A 22,795-nucleotide genomic window follows, 5' to 3' on the forward strand; every position below is an offset into this window, starting at 1 on the left:
ACTGAAAAGCTCACAATTTCAGAATGGAATTACAGGCAAAGAGGACAAAATAAATAATGAAAGTATATTGCAGAGTTGTTTTATATATACAATTTATCATTTTATATTACCATCTCAAAGTGTTTAATGTCCCTTTAAAGTAATTCAACTGTGCCAGTATCTACAATGGAGAAAAGTACTCTAGTAGTTCTGTTATTAATATTGTGTGCATAAAAAAACAAACATAACTGCCTGTGTCTAACTGTATTTAAAATTCACTACTGTACAAATCAAACACAGCATCTTTTTTGTTGTCCCTTTAATTTGCCTCTAAATTGAGTCTCAAAAGGACAGACTAATATATGCTGTTGCTTTGTTACTGTCTCCTAGCAACATTTCAACAAACAGAAGTGCAGTGAGTTTCAGACACTGTTACACTACAAGAAAAAAAACGAGGAACTCTGCATTGTCCCTCATGTCACCCACCAGAGACCCATACCCATACCCACGTTATGAAAATGAAAACACCTACAGGGTGAAAGAAGTGCAGGTAAGGGGTTGGCAGTTACCCAAATAACAAGATAGTGGAAATGTGGTTTTTGGAAGTGGTCACAATCTTTATGATAGTCCCATAGATTCACTAAAGGGATACTGAACCCAAAAAAATTCTACCGTGATTCAGATAGAGGTTGCAATTTTAAGCAACTTTCTAATTTACTCCTATTATCAATTTTTCTTCATTCTCTTGCTATCTTTATTTGAAAAAGAAGGCATCTAAGCTTTTTTTTTTTTTTTGGTTCAGGTCTGTGGACAGCACTTTTTTATTGGTGGATGAATTTATCCACCAATCAGCAAGAACAACCCAGGTTGTTCACCAAAAATGGGCTGGCATCTAAACTTACATTCTTGCATTTCAAATAAAGATACCAAGAGAATGAAGAAGATTTGATAATAGGAGTAAATTTGAAAGTTGCTTAAAATTGCATGCTCTATTAGAATCGCGAATGAAAAAATTTGGGTTCAGTGTCCCTTAAGCTTGTAATGGCCTCTCCAGTATTTATATTGTTCTTTAAATGTCTGTTATTACAACCTTTTCAGCAAAGCTCACTCATCTTTCTGTTATTAATTGTCTACATAAAATGAATTCAGCAATTGAAGAGACTGGTCTTAGTTTATTTAGTGATTGATATAAAAAAGCAGAGGTAAAATAGCTTGACAATAGCATAATTCATTTTATTTATTTTCCTGTAGTTCTAAAGGAAATTTTGTAAGGTGTTTGGGCTTTAAGTGTAATAATTTGGACTGTCTATGAAATTATACAGTCAGCAAATTTGTATGACTAATTGAAGGGGTGAGTTTTATGTATATAATAATATTGAATTATACAAGCTGGTAGAAAATGTCTATAAAAAATATAATTTTACTTATATGCTTTTGATAAATTAAGATAGAGCATACAGTGTTAAGCAACTTTCTAATTTACTCATATAATCAATTTTTCTTCATTCTCTTGGTATCTTTATTTGAAAAAGCAAGAATATAACCTTAGGCACTGGCCCATTTTTGGTTCAGCACCTGGGTAACATTACTCTGATTGGTTATGGTATTTTTATGAAATAATAATTGTTCTAATGAATATAAAAAGATGGTTAACTTGGATTGAACGGACAATTAGCTTTAGCAATGGTAATTGTGCATATAGCAAAATAAATATTTTTAAAATATTTTTTTCAAAAAAAGTTTTATATAATTTGATTACATTAATATTTAACTTAACAGGAAGAGTTTGTTTGTGCACAGCTAACATTGAGAGCTCTCTTGGAAAACAGGTTTATAACTCCAATATTTAAAAAATAAAAAAATAAAATAATAATAATAAAAATGTAAAATTATCTCTCTTAGGTGAAACCATGTTTTATTTAGGGCAGTATCAGAAGAATAATATGAAGTGGTTTAAAGCAAATGTTTGCTAGTTCAGGGTGACATAAAAAAACAAGAGGCCTAAGTTATGTTTAAAGAAACATTAAAGTATTTAAAAAAAATAAAATAATAATAATCAAAAGAGCATTTTAAAAATGTTAATACAGTTTTGTGTGTTTGTTATTTTTTTTTTTATACAAATGTTTCCATCACAAGTAAAATGAGACTGTATTTTTATTTTTGTGAAGTCTGTGTCTGTCTAACAATAGAGCTGTGGAAATTGTCCTTATCAGCTAGTGGCTAATCTGTGCTTATGGACGAGTTGTGTACAAACATGCGTTATGTTATAACTTACTTTATTTTTTATTAATATGCTTTAAACCTGGTTAAACACATAGCTAAAGTACCACTTGGGAGCCATAACACATTACAGCTTATGAGCAGGGTAAGACTAGTTATTGGAGGCTACCTGAATATGCTATTATCAATTGTCTCATTGGCTCCTTAAACCCTATGTTGAGGTCAAATACATAGCAAGTAGATGACCCAAATGCAGAGTTAGCATGTAATGTTTGCATTACACTGTCTAGTTAAAAGGACATTATTAAACACCTCTTGCTATTGTGTAAAAATGTGTTTGTCCTATGCTCCTTAAACAGGCCATAAAGCAAGCTGCAAATGCAGCAAATCAAATAGTCGATTTAGACAATTTGCAGCATTTTGAAAACCTAGGTTACAGATTGTGCTAGTTTCCATCTCTAGGGAGTGTGGGACAAAGCACAATTTTGAAACAAATGCAAATGAACTAGACAGTTAATTAGACAAATCAAGGAAAAGCATCACTAAAGAATGAGTTTAGGACAGCAGTCAGATTATGGAAAAACTGGCCAGTAGTTTATTTCAAAAGTCACAAATTGTAATTAAACTAATTTGTCAAATTGCAGGTTTTTACTTTACAATGAGCTTGTTTTACTAACTCATTGTTCTTTGTGTAACACAGAATTGTGCTTCACAGAATGTGACCTACAGGAAACCCACTCACTTGGCACAACAGGAAGACCCGTGGTATCGTCTAAATGCCACCCCAACTCTGTCTAGTGCCAGGAGGGAGGTGTATTACCATGATCCAGAGGTAAGCCATGAATATATATATATATATATATATATATATATATATATATATATATATATATATATATATATATATATATATATATATATATACAGTATATATATATATAGACAAATTGATCAAGGTTGTCAAAAAGGGAGTTAGGTGCAGCTCAAGGAAGTGTCCGACTTTGGGGTCCTTGCTGTCTCCAACTGAACTTAAGTCCCAAACAAAACAGAGTGGTACCTGGTTGACCAGCAGAGGCATGTATAATTGTGGTCACAAAAAATGCAAGCCATGCGAGTATTTAGAAAAAACAAAGTCATTTAAGTCCCAGGTGACAGGAGAGGTCTTTCAGATCAACACCTGTATGAATTGTATGACAGAGAGTGTCATATATATGCTCACATGTCAAAAGTGCAGAGTTCAGTATATTGGTCTCACTTCAAGGGACATTAAGACAAGAATCAGGGAACATATATCTACAATTTCCAGAGGTAAATCCCAAACCCCCCTGGTAAAACACTTCACCGAGAAACACAAAGGAGAAATAAATACATTAAGGTGGTGTGCTATAGAGGAAGTAAAAATCCCCAAAAGGGGGGGTAATTTAGATAAACTCTTAGCAAGAAGGGAGATGTTCTGGATTTTGAGACTCAGAACAAGAATCCCTGAGGGTCTCAATTCCAGGTATGATATCATTAACTATTGGGAATAATCATCCCCTATCATTCAACTCCAAAGGTTACACTACCCCCAACATGACCCCTTACACACTATACAGGCACCTATATTCCTTCAAATTACCTAAATACAGTAACTAATATATCTCTCTTTGCATTCCAAAATAAAGTGTAGGTTTTCAAATAAGTAGCAAATAAGTTAGTTAAGCTTCTAGAAAAGGAGGAGGAGCAGCTATACATACAATAGGTCTGTGGTTTTCCACAGCCAATCAGATTAATAGCTAAGAATCCCCCATGGTAAGATATTATGAGGGTTATATAGAACAAACAAGTATATGTTACATCCTTTACCCTCACCAAAAGTGTATAGAGGCACGTCTATCTAAGAAAAGTTGAGTGAATGTAATTCACTACAATTAATATTTTAGTATTTAAGAGGCTTAACACCATCTTTCCTACAATATTGGGGTACCAAGTAGGTTTTCTCCCTAGAAGGCTATAGATAGATTAGTTCCAATGCGTTTTATCTGGCATATCCCTTTAATCGCAAATGATGTAGAAAGTTTAATTTTCTGTTATAAGTATGAGGAACCAAAGAATAGCAGATATAAGTAGGAATTTAAAGAGTGATAGGGTTAAGTACACAGCTGTAGGTGTTTAGCATTACCTGGGCATTAGAAGGAGGAAAAGCGCATAATGTTTTTAACCAATTAGAAAAGATTCAGGTGTTCTTAAAGGCAGGGAGCACAGACACACAATAGGCTATGATTACGGCTAACAGCCGAAACGCGTAAGCCCGTGTGCTGCGCTCTTTCCCCAAAACAAGTGGCTAGGCTGTCACATATTTCTATTTTTGAATTTTTGGAATTTTAAAAATATATTCAATAAATCGTCAAATTTTTACGGAGTGTGGTTTTGTCTTTTTTCCTTGGAATATATATATATATATACACATACACATATATATATATTATATATATACACACACAAAACACAGAAGGGGGCTGTACTTAGGGTTGCCACCTCGGCCATGTTTTCCTGGACATTTATGAGTTACACATGCTGCAGGGTTTGCATGGAGGAACATGATTAGTGCTATCCAGGATCACTAATTGTGTGCTGACCAGGGGTGCAATTCATGTTCCCCTCTGCACACCCTGCAGCATGTGTAACGCATAAGTGTCCAGGAAAACATGGCCGAGGTGGCAACCCTAGCTGTACTCTCAGACTTGACTGGGAACACATCTTATAACCCTGCAACATGCTCAGCCCTGGGTGCTCAATAACACTCACAGGAAGTTGTGCTGTCCCCAGAGTCGCAGGCAGTTAACCCCAGACCAGTCTGGGTGCAAGGCACATAGGGAAAATTACAAAACAAATTAATACAACACACAGAGGAAGTCCAGCACTCACTTACAAGCTCACAGCTAAGATTAAAAGCAAAAATGGAAGAGTTCCATGTTTTGTATATTTCTAGGGTGATTACATAAGCCTGTGTACCCTTCCCTTATTCCCAGTTTGTTTGAGAGCTTGCATTGTTTGGCTGGTTTAGGGACCCAGGATTTGGGAGAGACCTTGACGTGGTACCTGGGCTTGTCCCATTTGGCCAGATGTGGTAACTAACTCTTCCATTTTTGCTTTTAATCTTAGCGGAGAGCTTGTGAGTGCTGGACTTCCTCTGTGTGTTTTATATATATATATATATATATATATATATATATATACACACACACATGCACACAATATATATATATATATATATATATATATATACACACTCTCCTAGGTAAAAAATACCAATCCGTCACTCTCCGGTATTTACAGCAAATATTTATTTATGCTCATGTGATGGGGAATACATTTTCTCTTCCTCTCTCTGGTGCTAGATTGCTATTTTTATCTTGGAGAGTATAAAATTTAATTCCTGAGCACCCCTAGATGACTGTTTAGCTGGAGTGCAACTACTAGCATGATATATATATATATATATATATATATATATATATATATATATATATATATATATATATATATATATATATATATATATATATATATATATATATATATATCTCAAATATAAATAGTTGATAACCTCAAGCACTTTGCCACAAACCTTCCAGTGCTTGGGTGCTAACCTCAGTTACACATCATCCCTAAATTCCTTAAAGGGACATAATACTCATATGCTAAATCACTTGAAACTGATGCAGTATAACTGTAAAAAGCTGACAGGAAAATATCCCCTGAGCATCTCTATGTAAAAAAGGAAGATATTTTACCTCACAATTTCCTCAGCTCAGCAGAGTAAGTTCTGTGTAAAAAGTTATACTCAGCTGCTCCCAGCTGCAGGTAAAAAATAAAAAAAAATGAAGAAATGAACAGCAGCCAATCAGCATCAGCAGTGCTGAGGTCATGAACTCTTACTGTGATCTCATGAGGTTTGACTTAACTCTCATGAGATTTCATAGTAAGCTTCCTTTACCTGATTGGTGAAATAATATGAGAGTGCACGATGCTCATCCTTTCAGTTGTCCCGGGACAGACATACTAATATGCTGCTTAGAAATCCTTTACAATGGGAGGTGGCTACTGAGGAACTTTTGAGGTAAAATATCTTTCTTTTTTACATAGAGATGTTCAGGTGATATTTTCTAATCAGCTTTTTACAGCTATGCTGCATCACTTTCAAGTGTTTAAACATTTGGGTATTATGGCCCTTTAATAAAATCCTGAGCTTTTCAGTATCACCTATACACTGATAACACCTAAATCTGCAAAGGACCTATCCTTTTCCTAGCTTACTTCACAAACTGCCTATCTAGTATCTAAAACTTAACATATCCAAAACAGAGCTCTTTATCCCTAATATTAACCCTTTAAGAGCAGATGACAACACATGGTCATTATCCCCAAAATGTCTTTAGTGCAAATGACGAACATGTGTTGTCCCCCCCCCACACACACACACACATGAGGTGGCCAAGTGTTGATGTCACCAGCCCCAGAGACCCGTAAGTATCCTGCTGCTGTTAGGAGCTTAAAAGGGCATGAAACCCAATTTTCTATTATCTATTTTGCTTAATTCTCTTGGTATATTTTGTTGAAGGAGCAGCAATGCACTACTGGGAGCTAGCTGAAACTCAATGACAAAAGGTATAAATGAGCTGCCACCAATTAACAGCTTCTAAATCTACCTAGGTATTATTTTCAACAAATGATACAAACAGAACAAAACAAATTTGAAATAAATTGGAAAGTTATTTAAAATTGCTTGCTCGTCCGAATCAGGAAAGAAAAAAATTGGGTTCATGTCCCTGTTAAGGGAGCAGGTTGGATGGGTAAATATTCAAACTTCTCAATCTCAGCTCCTTTAAGCCCTAGAAACACCCAAGACCCACTACATGAAAAGCAAATGCACTTTTGCTCGTTCAAACAGTGTGTGTATTGGGTATGTAAAGTTTAAACAAACTTTAAAGAATAAATAAAAGCATTTTTTTTACATATTTACACTTATAATACTCCATCAAAAAGGTTTAGAGACCCCATTACTCATTTTTATAAAGCCCATAAGCCCCTCATTAAAATAAAGCCACGTTATAAGTTTTAATCGCCAGGTGATCACTGTGGTAATAGTGATCACCTTGCATGAATAAATATGCACACCAAAGTGATATAAATATACCCTGAGGCTTTGGGGCCGATTTATCATATTCTGGACGGACATGATTCGTTGCAGCAAATCATGTCTGCCCGGCATTGCTAAATGCAGACAACATACGCTGTCTGCATTTAACACTGCCCAAGCATTTCTAGTGAAATGGTTGTGCAATGCCGCCCCCTGTACATTTGCGGCCAATCGGCTGCTAGCAGGGGGTGTCAATCATAACGGTCATATCTGATCTGGATAATTGCGGTCCGCCACCTCAGAGGAGGCGGATGAGTAAAGGAAACATCGGCGGTAGATTGCAGCATCCGCTTCTTGGTAAATCTACCCCTATATGTCTTGTTTTGATTATAACGTTTATATAAAAAAAAAAAAAAAAAAACACAATCTTGTTTATTAAAATGTTCATACATATATACTGTATATATATATATTAATAAGGGGGTCTCTAGGAGCTTATAGGCTTTCAAAAAGGCCTAGAGACTCTCAAGACCCATTGTTTTAAAGCCCAGAAAATATTCTCATGCTTACCCCCTCTTTTCTGGGATGTATTCAATATGCATTAAATAGTTTAACAGTTTCTCTTGCCTGTGAACACTCCCCCTTCCCCATAATTTTCCCATGAACTTTCATTAGCACATGAACAAGTCTGTCTGTCGATTATCTCATGTAAATGGTGTTCACAGCTAACAGTGACTCATGAACAGCGCCCTCTACCCTTTAGGTATTATGTAAATGGCCTTGATGACGGTAGTTAAAGGGACAGTCTACACCAAAATATTTATGGATTAAAAAGATAGATAATCCCTTTATTACCCATTCCCCATTTTTGCATAACCAACACTGTTATATTAATATATATTTTACCTCTGTGATTACCTTTTATCTAAGCCTCTGCAGACTGCCCCCTTATCTCAGTGCTTTTGACAAACTTGCATTTTAGTCAATCAGTGCTGGCTCCTAGGTACTCCATGTGCATGAGCACAGTGTTATCTATATTAAACACATGAACTAACACCCTCTAGTGGTGAAAAACTGTCAAAATGCCCTGAGATGAGAGGCTGCCTTCAAGGGCTTAGAAATTAGCATATGAACTTCCTAGGTTTAGCTTTCAACTAAGAATAACAAGAGAACAAAAATTGTTGATAAAAGTAAATTGGAAAATTGTTTAAAATTACATGCCCTATCTGAATAATGAAAGCTTATTTTGGACTAGACTGTCACTTTAATGGTTCTACCCTTAAAGTGACATTAAACCCCCCAAATTTTCTTTAATGATTCAGATAAAGCATGCAATTTTAAACAACTTTCCAATTTAATTCTATTATCAAATTTGCTTCAATCTTTTGTTATCCTTTGAAGAAGGTACAACTATGCACTACTGAGAGCTAGCTGAAACACATCTAGTCAGCCAATCACAAGAGACAAATGTAGGCATGAATACCCAATCCATCCAGTAGTGTAGGATATGTACATATACTTTTTCAACAAGCGATACCAAGAGCACAAACTACATTTGAAAATAGACGTGAATTTAAGAGTGTCTTAAAAATTGCATGTTCTTCCTTAATCATATACGTTTAATTTTGTCTTCCCTATCCCTTTAAAGAGACATGACATTTTTAAAAATATATACTCTAACATGTTAGTAGAGCATTTTATTAGTACTCTATTGGTTTTGTACAACTATGTGTTTAACCTCTGCAAAGGAAGTCAGAGCAGCAAAGCGCTACTTAGAGCTAGCTGAAAACATCTGTTGAACCAATGGCAAGAGGCATGTACTGTATGTATAGCCTGCAATCAGTAGCTAGCTTCAAGTAGTACATTACTGCTCCTAAGCCTACCTAGGTATGGTTCTCAACAAATAATACAAAGAGAACAAAGTACATTTGGTAATATAAGTAAATTGAAGAGTCTATTAAAATTTAAATGTAATTTCATGTCCCTTTAATGTCATAGTGCTGCATATTATGCTGGAGCTTTATAAATAAATGATAATAATAATAATAATAATAATAATAATAAAAGAATGCTATCTTTCTTTTACTAGGCACCATCTGATAGTCTGGATTTTCATCTTAAAACATTGTATAATCATCACGAGGGCCTCCTCAAAGACCGCAATGAGACTTTGTTTCAAAGAGAGACCTACACAGAGAACCATGGGTAAGAAAACAGTAGACCTTTACAGATGAGGATAAAAGTAGAAAATTCTGATGTACAACATAGATGCAAAACAAAGTTAGAATGAGACAGTAGGAAATGACTGGAAGATCATAATGTGAGATTAAAGGGACATGAAACCCCAAATTTTTCTTTCATGATTCAGACAGATAATGCAATTTTAAGAAACTTTCCAATTTACTGCTATTTAATTTGCTTCCTACTCTTGTTATCCTTTGCTGAAATATTTATCTAGGCAAGCTCAGGAGCAGCAAAGAACCTAGATTCTCGCTGCTGATTGGTGGATGCATATATATACAGATTGTCATTGGCTCACCTATGTGTTTAGTTAGAAACCAGTAGTGCATTGCTGCTAATTCAACAAATGATACAAAGAGAATGAAACAAATTAGATAATAGAAGTAAATTCGAAAGTTGTTTAAAATTGTATTCTCTATCTAAATCATGAAAGAAAATTTGTGGGTTTCATGTCCTTTTAAATGAGACGTGCTTGTTCTTCAGAATAAAGCAATTGTCTTACAATATCCGGAAACTATGTTAACCCTACAGGCCCCTTGGATTAAAGAGCAGGCGACAAGGTTTGTAACTTAAAGGGACAGTAAAATCATAATTAGACATTTATTATTCAAACAGAGAATACAATGTTAAACAACTTTCCAATTTACTTCTATTATTTAATTTGCTTCCTCCTTTTGTTATCATTTGCTGAAAGGTTTATCTAGGTAAGCTTAGAAGCAGCAAAGAACCTAGATTCTAGCTGCTGATTGGTGGCTGCATATATATACCAATTGTCATTGGCTCACCCATGTGTTCAGTTAGAAACCAGTAGTGCATTACTGCTCCTTCAACAAATTATACCAAGAGAATGAAGCAAATTTGATAATAGAAGTCAACTGGAAAGTTGTTTAAAATTGTATGTTCTACCTAAATCATGAAAGAAAATGTTTGGGTTTCATGTCCCTTTAAGAACCTCATTGTTCACCTTTTTTGCAAACAGGAAGTGGACACAGTACATCTGCTGCCAGGATGTAACATTGCATTTCAACATTCAACATCACCCTCTGCTGCTCTCAGAGCAGGCCCTGTCAATCATCGCTAATAAATGTGTTCAAGGTGTTTTATGGCCACTACCTAAGAAGTAGCCACGATTAGTGATGACCGCTGTGTCTTACATTGAGGAACGTAAGCTCACATGTGAGCCTGTCCTGCTTTGTACATTAAGCCCAATGTATGTTTTGTCAGTTCTTTAGAGCAGTGGTCCACAAACGTTTACAGACACTTGTAATGCAAATTTTTGTGTTCGTAAAGGGACTTGAAACCACAATTTTTTTTTCAAGATTCTGACAGAGCATACATGTTTAAACCACTCTCCAATGTACTTATATTATCAATTTTGATTCAATCTCTTGATATCCTTTATTAAAAGAGCAGCAGTGGACTACTGGGAGCTAGCTGAACCCTTTGGTAAGCCAATGACAAGAGGCTTATATGTTTAGCCACCAATCAGCAACTACCTTCCACTAAGGATACCAAGAGAATGAAAAAATTAGCTAAATGAAGTAAATTGGAAAGTTGTTTAAAACTGCATGCTCTAACTGAATCACAAAAGAAAAAATGTGGATTTCATGTGCCTTTATTGCTAGGCTCTTTGTGTAATTAATCATAAACTTATAATCAGGGGTGTATTATGGCCTAGGCCAACAAGGACGGTGCCTAGGGCAGCAGATTTGGAAGGGGCAGCACATCTGCTCTATCCTCTCTCTAAAAGCCAGCATACAGTACTGTGAGCGAAAAAGTGCAGGCTTTTACAGAGAAGACAAGGCACATGCGCTGATTAAGGTCGCTCTTCACAGGCAGTGCTCCTTTAAACCGTTGCTTCATTTAGAGCCCCCGGCATTTTTGCAGTGGAAGCGTTTTTGGTGAGAAACTTGACCCGGGATATGCTTCCAAGGTGAGGCTGGAGGAGAAGACCTTGTGCCAATATGCTGCCTCCCCTTATCAGCTGTGATGGGTCTATGAGTGCAGTGCTTATTGCAGGTCTTAGTAATTAACAGACTGGATGCGTCTGTGCACTGCTTTAATCAGCTTGTGATGTCTAATCATGAACTCTCAGTGCTAATGTCTGTTAGCTACTAATAGCTGCGCCTATGTCTGTTAGCTACTAATAGCTGCGCCTATGTCTGTTAGCTACTAATAGCTGCGCCTATGTCTGTTAGCTACTAATAGCTGCGCCTATGTCTGTTAGCTACTAATAGCTGCGCCTATGTATGTTAGCTACTAATAGCTGCGCCTATGTATGTTAGCTACTAATAGCTGCGCCTATGTATGTTAGCTACTAATAGCTGCGCCTATGTCTGTTAGCTACTAATAGCTGCGCCTATGTATGTTAGCTACTAATAGCTGCGCCTATGTCTGTTAGCTACTAATAGCTGCGCCTATGTCTGTTAGCTACTAATAGCTGCGCCTATGTCTGTTAGCTACTAATAGCTGCGCCTATGTCTGTTAGCTACTAATAGCTGCGCCTATGTATGTTAGCTACTAATAGCTGCGCCTATGTCTGTTAGCTACTAATAGCTGCGCCTATGTCTGTTAGTTACTAATAGCTGAGCCTATATCTGTTAAACGGACACTTAAAAAGTTTAATTACTTGAATAATGGTAATTACTGTATGTTGTTGCATGTAAAGGGCATTGATTGTTTCAAAGTTCATTCTTCATTCTCTCCCTTCTTTCACTTTCTCCCTCAACTCACTCCCTTCTTTCTCTAAACTCCCTCCCTTGCTCCCTTCTTTCACTCCCTTCTTTCTTTCCACACATTAAGGGAACAGTAGAGGTTAGAAAAGAAATACATAATTTAGAATCCAAAACTACGTTTTTCATGAATTAAACTCATAATATTTATTTTATTTTACATCTGATTTTATTTAGCACTCCGTCTCAGTTTACCATCACTTTAACTTGTAATGAAAAACAGAATTTATGCTTACCTGATAAATTACTTTCTCCAACGGTGTGTCCGGTCCACGGCGTCATCCTTACTTGTGGGATATTCTCTTCCCCAACAGGAAATGGCAAAGAGTCCCAGCAAAGCTGGTCACATGATCCCTCCTAGGCTCCGCCCACCCCAGTCATTCGACCGACGGACAGGAGGAAATATATATAGGAGAAACCATATGATACCGTGGTGACTGTAGTTAGAGAAAATAATTAATCAGACCTGATTAAAAAACCAGGGCGGGCCGTGGACCGGACACACCGTTGGAGAAAGTAATTTATCAGGTAAGCATAAATTCTGTTTTCTCCAACATTGGTGTGTCCGGTCCACGGCGTCATCCTTACTTGTGGGAACCAATACCAAAGCTTTAGGACACGGATGAAGGGAGGGAGCAAATCAGGTCACCTAAACGGAAGGAACCACAGCTTGCAAAACCTTTCTCCCAAAAATAGCCTCCGAAGAAGCAAAAGTATCAAATTTGTAAAATTTGGCAAAAGTGTGCAGTGAAGACCAAGTCGCTGCCTTACATATCTGGTCAACAGAAGCCTCGTTCTTGAAGGCCCATGTGGAAGCCACAGCCCTAGTGGAGTGAGCTGTGATTCTTTCAGGAGGCTGCCGTCCGGCAGTCTCATAAGCCAATCGGATGATGCTTTTAAGCCAAAAGGAAAGAGAGGTAGAAGTCGCCTTTTGACCTCTCCTTTTACCAGAATAAAAAACAAACAAGGAAGATGTTTGTCTGAAATCTTTAGTAGCCTCTAAATAGAACTTTAGAGCACGGACAACGTCCAAATTGTGTAACAAACGTTCCTTCTTTGAAACTGGATTCGGACACAAAGAAGGTACAACTATCTCCTGGTTAATATTTTTGTTAGAAACAACTTTAGGAAGAAAACCAGGCTTAGTACGCAAAACCACCTTATCTGCATGGAACACCAGATAAGGAGGAGAACACTGCAGAGCAGATAATTCTGAAACTCTTCTAGCAGAAGAAATTGCAACCAAAAACAAAACTTTCCAAGATAGTAACTTAATATCTATGGAATGTAAGGGTTCAAACGGAACCCCTTGAAGAACTGAAAGAACTAAATTTAGACTCCAGGGAGGAGTAAAAGGTCTATAAACAGGCTTGATCCTAACCAGAGCCTGAACAAATGCTTGAACATCTGGCACAGCTGCCAGTCTTTTGTGTAGTAAGACAGATAAAGCAGAGATCTGTCCCTTTAGAGAACTTGCAGATAATCCTTTCTCCAAACCTTCTTGTAGAAAGGAGAGAATCTTAGGAATTTTTATCTTATTCCATGGGAATCCTTTGGATTCACACCAACAGATATATTTTTTCCATATTTTATGGTAAATTTTTCTAGTTACAGGTTTTCTGGCCTGAACCAGAGTATCTATCACCGAATCTGAAAACCCACGCTTTGATAGAATCAAGCGTTCAATCTCCAAGCCGTCAGTTGGAGGGATACCAGATTTGGGTGTTCGAATGGACCTTGAACAAGAAGGTCCTGTCTCAAAGGTAGCTTCCATGGTGGAGCCGATGACATATTCACCAGGTCTGCATACCAAGTCCTGCGTGGCCACGCAGGAGCTATCAAGATCACCGAGGCCCTCTCCTGATTGATCCTGGCTACCAGCCTGGGAATGAGAGGAAACGGTGGGAATACGTAAGCTAGGTTGAAAGTCCAAGGAGCTACTAGTGCATCTACTAGAGTCGCCTTGGGATCCCTGGATCTGGACCCGTAGCAAGGAACCTTGAAGTTCTGACGAGACGCCATCAGATCCATGTCTGGAATGCCCCATAATTGAGTTATTTGGGCAAAGATTTCCGGATGGAGTTCCCACTCCCCCGGATGAAATGTCTGACGACTCAGAAAATCCGCTTCCCAATTTTCCACTCCTGGGATGTGGATCGCAGACAAGTGGCAGGAGTGATCCTCCGCCCATTGAATTATTTTGGTCACTTCTTTCATCGCCAGGGAACTCTTTGTTCCCCCTTGATGATTGATATACGCAACAGTCGTCATGTTGTCTGATTGGAACCTTATGAATCTGACTTTTGCTAGTTGAGGCCAAGCTCTGAGAGCATTGAATATCGCTCTCAGTTCCAGAATGTTTATCAGGAGAAGAGACTCTTCCCGAGACCATAGACCCTGAGCTTTCAGGGATTCCCAGACCGCACCCAGCCCACTAGACTGGCGTCGGTCGTGACAATGACCCACTCTGGTCTGCGGAAGCTCATTCCCTGGGACAGATGGTCCAGGGTCAGCCACCAACGGAGTGAATCTCTGGTCTTTTGATCTACTTGAATCATTGGAGACAAGTCTGTATAATCCACACATTCCACTGTTTGAGCATGCACAGTTGTAATGGTCTTAGATGAATTCGTGCAAAAGGAACTATGTCCATTGTTGCAACCATCAATCCTATTACTTCCATGCACTGCGCTATGGAAGGACGAGGAACAGAATGAAGCACTTGACAAGAGCTTAGAAGTTTTGATTTTCTGACCTCTGTCAGAAAAATCCTCATTTCTAAGGAATCTATTATTGTTCCCAAGAAGGGAACTCTTGTTGACGGGGACAGAGAACTCTTTTCTTGTTCACCTTCCATCCGTGAGATGTGAGAAAGGCTAAAACGATGTCCGTATGAGCCTTTGCCTTTGACAGGGACGACACTTGTATTAGAATGTCGTCCAAGTAAGGTACAACTGCAATGCCCCTTGGTCTTAGAACCGCTAGAAGGGACCCTAGCACCTTTGTGAAAATCCTTGGAGCAGTGGCTAATCCGAATGGAAGAGCCACAAACTGGTAATGTTTGTCCAGAAAAGCGAACCTTAGGAACTGATGATGTTCCTTGTGGATAGGGATATGTAGGTACGCATCCTTTAGATCCACGGTAGTCATAAATTGACTTTCCTGGATGGTGGGTAGAATCGTTTGAATAGTTTCCATTTTGAACGATGGTACCTTGAGAAATTTGTTTAGGATCTTCAAATCCAAAATTGGTCTGAACATTCCCTCTTTTTTGGGAACTACGAACAGATTGGAATAAAATCCCATTCCTTGTTCCTTTATTGGAACTGGGTGTATCACTCCCATCTTTAACAGGTCTTCTACACAATGTAAGAATGCCTGTCTCTTTATTTGGTTTGAGGATAAGTGAGACTTGTGGAACCTTCCCCTTGGGGGTAGTTCCTTGAATTCCAGGAGATAACCTTGAGAAACTATTTCTAGCGCCCAAGGATCCTGAACATCTCTTGCCCAAGCCTGAGCAAAGAGAGAGAGTCTGCCCCCCACCAGATCCGGTCCCGGATCGGGGGCTACTCCTTCATGCTGTCTTGTTAGCAGTGGCAGGCTTCTTGGCCTGCTTACACTTGTTCCAGCCTTGCATTGGTTTCCAGGCTGGTTTGGGTTGTGAGGCATTACCCTCTTGCTTAGAGGATGCAGAATTAGAGGCTGGTCCATTTCTGCGAAAGGGACGAAAATTAGGCGTATCTCTTTCAAATCAGGTCCAAATAAAGTTTTACCTTTGAAAGGAATGTTAAGTAATTTTGTCTTGGATGACACATCCGCTGACCAAGACTTTAGCCAAAGCGCTCTGCGCGCCACAATAGCAAACCCTGAATTTTTCGCCGCTAATTTTGCTAATTGCAAAGCGGCATCTAAAATAAAAGAGTTAGCCAATTTAAGTGCGTGAACTCTGTCCATAACCTCCTCATATGGAGTTTCTCTACTGAGCGACTTTTCAAGTTACTCGAACCAGAACCACGCTGCCGTAGTGACAGGAACAATGCATGAAATTGGTTGTAGAAGGTAGCCTTGCTGTACAAAAATCTTTTTAAGCAAACCTTCCAATTTTTTATCCATAGGATCTTTGAAAGCACAACTATCTTCGATAGGAATAGTAGTGCGTTTGTTTAGAGTAGAAACTGCCCCCTCGACCTTGGGGACTGTCTGCCATAAGTCCTTTCTGGGGTCGACCATAGGAAATAATTTCTTAAATATAGGGGGAGGAACAAAAGGTATGCCGGGCTTTTCCCACTCTTTATTTACTATGTCCGCCACCCGCTTGGGTATAGGAAAAGTGTTGGGGGGCACCGGAACCTCTAGGAACCTGTCCATCTTGCATAATTTCTCTGGAATGACCAAATTGTCACAATCATCCAGAGTAGATAACACCTCAATAAGCAGTGCGCGGAGATGTTCTAATTTAAATTTAAATGTCACAACATCAGGTTCAGCTTGATGAGAAATTTTTCCTGAATCTGAAATTTCTCCCTCAGACAAAACCTCCCTCATGGCCCCTTCAGATTGGTGTGAGGGTATGACAGAACAATTATCATCAGCATCCTCTTGCTCTTCAGTGTTTAAAACAGAGCAATCGCGCTTTCTCTGATAAGTAGGCATTTTGGATAAAAGATTTGCTATGGAGTTATCCATTACAGCCGTTAATTGTTGCATGGTAATAAGTATTGGCGCACTAGATGTACTAGGGGCCTCCTGCATGGGCAAAACTGGTGTAGACACAGTAGGAGATGATGTAGTATCATGTTTACTCCCCTCATTTGAGGAATCATCTTGGGCAATATCATTATTTGTGGCAGTACTGTCCTTACTTTGTTTGGACGCTATGGCACAATTATCACATAAATTTAAATGGGGAGACACATTTGCTTTCATACATATAGAACATAGCTTATCTGAAGGTACAGACATGTTAAACAGGCTTAAACTTGTCAACAATGCACAAAAAAATGTTTTAAAATAAAACCGTTACTGTCACTTTAAATTTCAAACAGAAAACACTTTATTACTGAATATGTGAAAAAGCATGAAGGAATTGTTCAAAAATCACCAAATTTTCACCACAGTGTCTTAAAGCCTTAAAAGTATTGCACACCAAATTTCAGAGCTTTAACCCTTAAAATAACGGAACCGGAGCCGTTTTTCAATTTAACCCCTATACAGTCCCAGATACAGTCTTTGCTAAGACCCAACCAAGCCCTGAGGGGAATACGATACCAAATGACGCCTTCTAAAAGCTTTTTCAGAGATTCTTAGATCCTCACACATGCATCTGCATGCCCTGCTCTCAAAAAACAACTGCGCATTAATGGCGCGAAAATGAGGCTCAGTCTATGACTAGAAAGGCCCCCTGACTGAAAAAGGTGTCCAATACAGTTCCTGCCGTTTTATAAACGTTCCCCAAGATTATAAATGTCAATAGTTAGCCTAAATTTGAATAATATGCACAAATAAAGCAATCGATTTAGCCCATAAAAATGTCTACCAGTTTTTTAGCCCATAATAAGCCCTTTATTCTGTTTGTTTTTGACTAAGAAAATGGCTTACCGGTCCCCATGAGGGGAAATGACAGCCTTCCAGCATTACACAGTCTTGTTAGAAATATGGCTGCTAACTGTTTCCCCCAACTGAAGTTACTTCATCTCAACAGTCCTATGTGGAAACAGCAATCGATTTTAGTTACTGTCTGCTAAAATCATCTTCCTCTTACAAACAGAAATCTTCATCCTTTTCTGTTTCAGAGTAAATAGTACATACCAGCACTATTTTAAAATAACAAACACTTGATAGAAGAATAAAAACTACATTTAAAAACCAAAAAAAACTCTTAACCATCTCCATGGAGATGTTGCCTGTACAACGGCAAAGAGAATGACTTGGGGTGGGCGGAGCCTAGGAGGGATCATGTGACCAGCTTTGCTGGGACTCTTTGCCATTTCCTGTTGGGGAAGAGAATATCCCACAAGTAAGGATGACGCCGTGGACCGGACACACCAATGTTGGAGAAATAGTTTTTACTTTCAAACTTTGGTGGCAAAGCTCTGACTTTCTCACAGCAGACCATTTGAGAAACACTATGCTTAAGCACACTAAGCAACTTTTGCTAAACTAATTCAGCACATGAATAATGGCAATCATGCATCCGCACAACGTTGAGAATAAGAACAAAAAAAAAATTCAGGATATTAAAAAATGTTGTAAGTTATAACTTTAGAGTGAATTATACACATGAAAAGATGCTTCCTCAGGATATAGGGGAATAAGGAGCAGATAGGTTGGCACCAACAATGTTTCTTTATTTATATTTCTATCACTACCCTGCAGGAGAATTTTGAAGAATAGAAAAAAGGAACCTTTGCCTCTTGAGGATGAGAAAACAAGAATACGAGAGTGGGTGTGTCCTCAGCGCATCAGCATTCATAGCATTAATGGAGCCATAAGTGAGTGACAATTGATACCTTCTCTACATTGTCCACCACAAACATTTTGGTACTTAGGTTCAACTTATTAAAGGGACAGTCTAGTCAAAATTAAACTTTCATGATACAGATAAGTCATGCAATTTTAAATAATTTTACAATTTACTTGTATCATCAAATTTGCTTTGTTCTCTTGGTATTCTTTGTTGAAAGCTAAACCTAGGTTGGCTAATATGCTAATCTCTAAACCGCTTAAGACCGCCTCTTATCTCAGTGCATTTTGACAGTTTTCACAGCTAGACAGCACTAGTTCATGTGTGCCATATAGATAACAATGTGCTCCCTCCCATGTTATTTATGAGTCAGCACTGATTGGCTAAAATGTAAGTCTATCAAAAGAACTGAAGTAAGGGGGGCGGGCTGCAGAGGCTTAGATACAAGGTAATCACAAAGGTAAAAGGTGTATTAATATAACCGTGTTGGATATGCAAAACTGAGGAATGGGTAATAAAGGGATTATCTATCTTTTTAAACAATAAAAAAATCTGGAGTACATTGTCTATTTAACGTCACATTTTTTATTAATGCATAGTATCTATCAGCAATTAAGCAATACATTGCATATAAAAAGAAATGTTTTAAAGACATTTAATATTAAATGAAAATTACTTTAGTATTGTTTAGCTTATGTTTTTTTGCTGTTTTCAATTAAGGACATGTATAAATGAGCTCCTACACTGATCAAGCAATAAGGGTCAGGGTTCTAGAGTCTGTAGGATGCACCCCACTCTCTGGCAGCAGTAGAAAACCCACCATTTTAAAGTTTAGAGTTAAATCATGGGAAATCAGGCAAAACAAATAGTAAAAGTACACTGCACTTTTTTCCCCCTCCTAAGCAGAATTGAACATTTTACCCCGACTTAAAGGGATAGTAAGGCCAAATTTTTCCTTTCATGATTCAGATAGAGCATGCAATTTTAAGCAACTTTCTAATTTACTCCTATTTTACATTTTTCTTCGTTCTCTTGGTATCTTCATTTGAAAAGCACTTGCTGATTGGTGGCTAAATGTAGCCACCAATCAGCAAGCACTACCCAGGGTTCTGAACCAAAAATGGGCCAGCTAAGCTTACAATCCTGCTTTTTCAAATAATAATAGCAAGAGAATGAAGAAAAATTGATAATAGATAGAAGTAAATTAGAAAGTTGCTTAAAATTGCATGCTCTATCTTAATCATGAAAGAAAAAATTGTTCTTGCTATTACTTAGTTTCAATAATAAGCTTGGGTCAGGGGGGTGTGCCAATGACCCTAGTAAGGACAGCATGGAACGTCCTAACGACGGGAAGGGGTTAACAAAGGATTCCAAGAGAACTAAGCAAAATTGATAACACAAGTACATTGGAAAGTTGTTTACAATTCCATGCTCTATCCAATAAATGTAAGTTTTATTTTTACTTTACTGTCCCTTTATGTCTCTCCAAAAAGCACTCAATGGGAACCTATCTTCTAAACATATAGTTTACTGCACATATGGCTCTCTCTCACCATTGAGATTGAAATAATACTTTAGCATTTTATGGCAGAAATAGAGCTGTGGTTAAAGGGACAGTAAAGTAATAATTAGACTTTCATGATTTAGACAGAGCATACAATTTTAAACATCTTTACACTTTACTTCTATTATTTCATTTCTTTCCTTCTCTTGTTATCCTTTGCTGAAAGGTTTATCTAGGTAAGCTCAGGAGCAGCAAAGAACCTAGGTTCTATCTGCTGATTGGTGGCTGAATATATATATGATTGTCATTGGCTCACCCATGTGTTCAGTCAGCAACCAGTAGTGCATTGCTGCTACTTTAACAAATGATACCAAGAGAATGAAGGAAATTCGATAATAGAAGTAAACTGGAAAGTTGTTTCAAGTTGTATGTTCTATCTAAATCATAAAAGAAAAATGTTGGGTTTCATGTCCCTTTAAGGAGACATTAAACCATTAGAGATTGTAAAAATATGTGTAGTTAAAAAAAAACGTTGCGCTATTCTTTGGAAAAAAATTTTGTCTCCTTTGCCTGTAATCTAACTCTGAAAAATGGGTTTCTCAATTTTAAACAATTTCATACAATCCAATATGTATAATAGATCATTGGGAACAATTGGGAAAAGTGTCCCTTTAATAATTGCTAGAGAAAATCTACTTCCTTAAAGGGGCATTAAACACTTTAAGATGGCAATATAAAATGATAAATCAAATATATAAAAAAAACTCTGCAATATATTTTTATTATTTATTTTGTCTTCCTTTCCTGTAATTCCATTCTGAAATTGTGAGCTTTTCAGTTGTTAGAAATGGAAGTGCAGAACACTGTTAAATCCAGCACAACCATTGGCTGCACACTCTAGTGACCTATTTATAACTGTCCCTAATTGGCCACAGCAGAGAATGTAACCTAAGTTACAACATGGCAGCTCCCATTGTTTTATAGACACTAAAACTTTACACATATTTTGTCAATATTTAAACAACTAATGAAACTTTAAAAAATACATCTACATATTATTCTCAGGCTAATCTTTTCTTTGAATACATCATTTTATTAAGCATTTATTTAGTGTTTATTGTCCCTTTAATAACAAGATTACAATTTTACATATCTTCTGTAGGCATAAGACACCTATCTTAATTAGCAATTACATGTCCCACCCTGTGATATAATAAACCACCGGCCTCTCCCTCAGGATGTGTAAACAATTGCTCTTGGCTATTTTCAACAAAAAAACAATGGAACTTTCAGGTGCTAATTTATTTTTTTGTCTCTTTTGTCAGTGAGTCATCACTCAGCCACCACCAACAGGGGCTACTCCCGCAAAAAAGATGGAGGATACTACAGCATCTAACACTGAGTTCTTCTGCAAAGCGTATACCCATCATTTGTCTGTACTGTTTTAGCAACCACACAGAAGTTCCTTGTATCTGTGATGAATTTCATAGCTGAAGGTTTCTGCTTCACAATAGAAAAAAAATGGCTACCTTCCTTTTTTGCTCATCTTTTTTTTTTTTTGTAAATTATGTAATTTATTTTTTTAAACTCATTGCAGATATATATTTTTTAAATTCAATAAATAGTAACAGAGAAGGTCAGGATCCAAAGGGATTAAATGATTGGAGAAAACACTATGGCTGAGTTTACATTGCTGGTGTTAAAGTTTATTTTAGGGGGCTGGCAAATAGCCATTATAATGGCTGATACTAAAATTATACATTTGGCTCAGTTTACACTGAGCATATTAACATATTTTGGTTTGTGAAATGCTGATTTAGTACATCAGTAAAACTTATTAAAGTTTTTTTCCCCCCATGAAAAAAAAGTTATGCAAACATTGTTTATATTTAAAGAGACATGAAACCCATTTATTGTCATTATTCAGATAAGCATACAGCTCTCCAATTTACTTCTATTAACAAATTTGCTTAATTCTTTTGGCGTCCTTTGTTGAGAATCAAACCCAGTGATACTCAAGAGTAGCAATGCAGTACTGGGAGTTAGCTGCTGATTTATGGCTGCACATCTATGCCTCTTGTCATTGATTGTCATGTACAGCTAGCTCCCAGTAGTGCATTGCTGCCCCCTCAACAAAGGATACCTAGAGAATGAAGTTCATGTGATTATAAATATAAATTGCAAAGTTATTTAAAATTATATGCTCTATCTCAATCATCATAAATTAAAAATGTGTGGTTTCATGTCCCTTTAAAGTTAAACTGACAGGAAGTGCATGCTATTGTATAACTGAGTCATGGAACTCTACTGCTTATTGGCTGACAGGTACAACGCCCAAAGAAAAAAAGCTAGTTTATTCAGCACAGGAACATGTTTTTTTTTTTTTTTTTTTTTTTTTAAAGCCAAAACAAAGCAGTGTAAAGCATGTTGAAACATTCTCTTTTAGGTGGTACTCAACATGTAACATCACGTCCCTTTAATGCTCCTATTTTCTCACCTAACTTTACAAGGTTCAAAGAGACAGAATAACTCTT

The 22,795-nt window shown here is 37.3% G+C and overlaps 2 protein-coding genes across 2 annotated transcripts in view; one reads left to right on the top strand and one right to left on the bottom strand.

The window, feature by feature from the left end:
- The window catches only part of LOC128653527 (uncharacterized), a 167,300-nt gene that overhangs the window by 143,119 nt on the left and 1,386 nt on the right, over positions 1 to 22,795 (bottom strand). The gene's annotated exons all lie outside the window — the stretch shown is intronic.
- Positions 455 to 21,657, top strand: CFAP276 (cilia and flagella associated protein 276). Its single transcript, XM_053706879.1, has 5 exons — positions 455 to 529; positions 2,915 to 3,031; positions 9,411 to 9,526; positions 18,670 to 18,785; positions 21,587 to 21,657. Exons 1-5 carry the CDS (start codon positions 455 to 457, stop codon positions 21,655 to 21,657), a joined length of 495 nt encoding a protein of 164 aa, XP_053562854.1.

This window comes from Bombina bombina, chromosome 3, assembly GCF_027579735.1.
Source record: "Bombina bombina isolate aBomBom1 chromosome 3, aBomBom1.pri, whole genome shotgun sequence".
In the NCBI taxonomy this organism is placed as follows: Eukaryota; Metazoa; Chordata; class Amphibia; order Anura; family Bombinatoridae; genus Bombina; species Bombina bombina.

Coding starts and splice junctions, on each gene's coding strand:
- CFAP276 (XM_053706879.1), top strand. CDS start 455: ATGTCACCCACCAGAGACCCATACCCATACCCACGTTATGAAAATGAA. Junction 3,032..9,410: donor TGTATTACCATGATCCAGAG/GTAAGCCATGAA, acceptor TTCTTTTACTAG/GCACCATCTGATAGTCTGGA. Junction 9,527..18,669: donor ACCTACACAGAGAACCATGG/GTAAGAAAACAG, acceptor ACTACCCTGCAG/GAGAATTTTGAAGAATAGAA.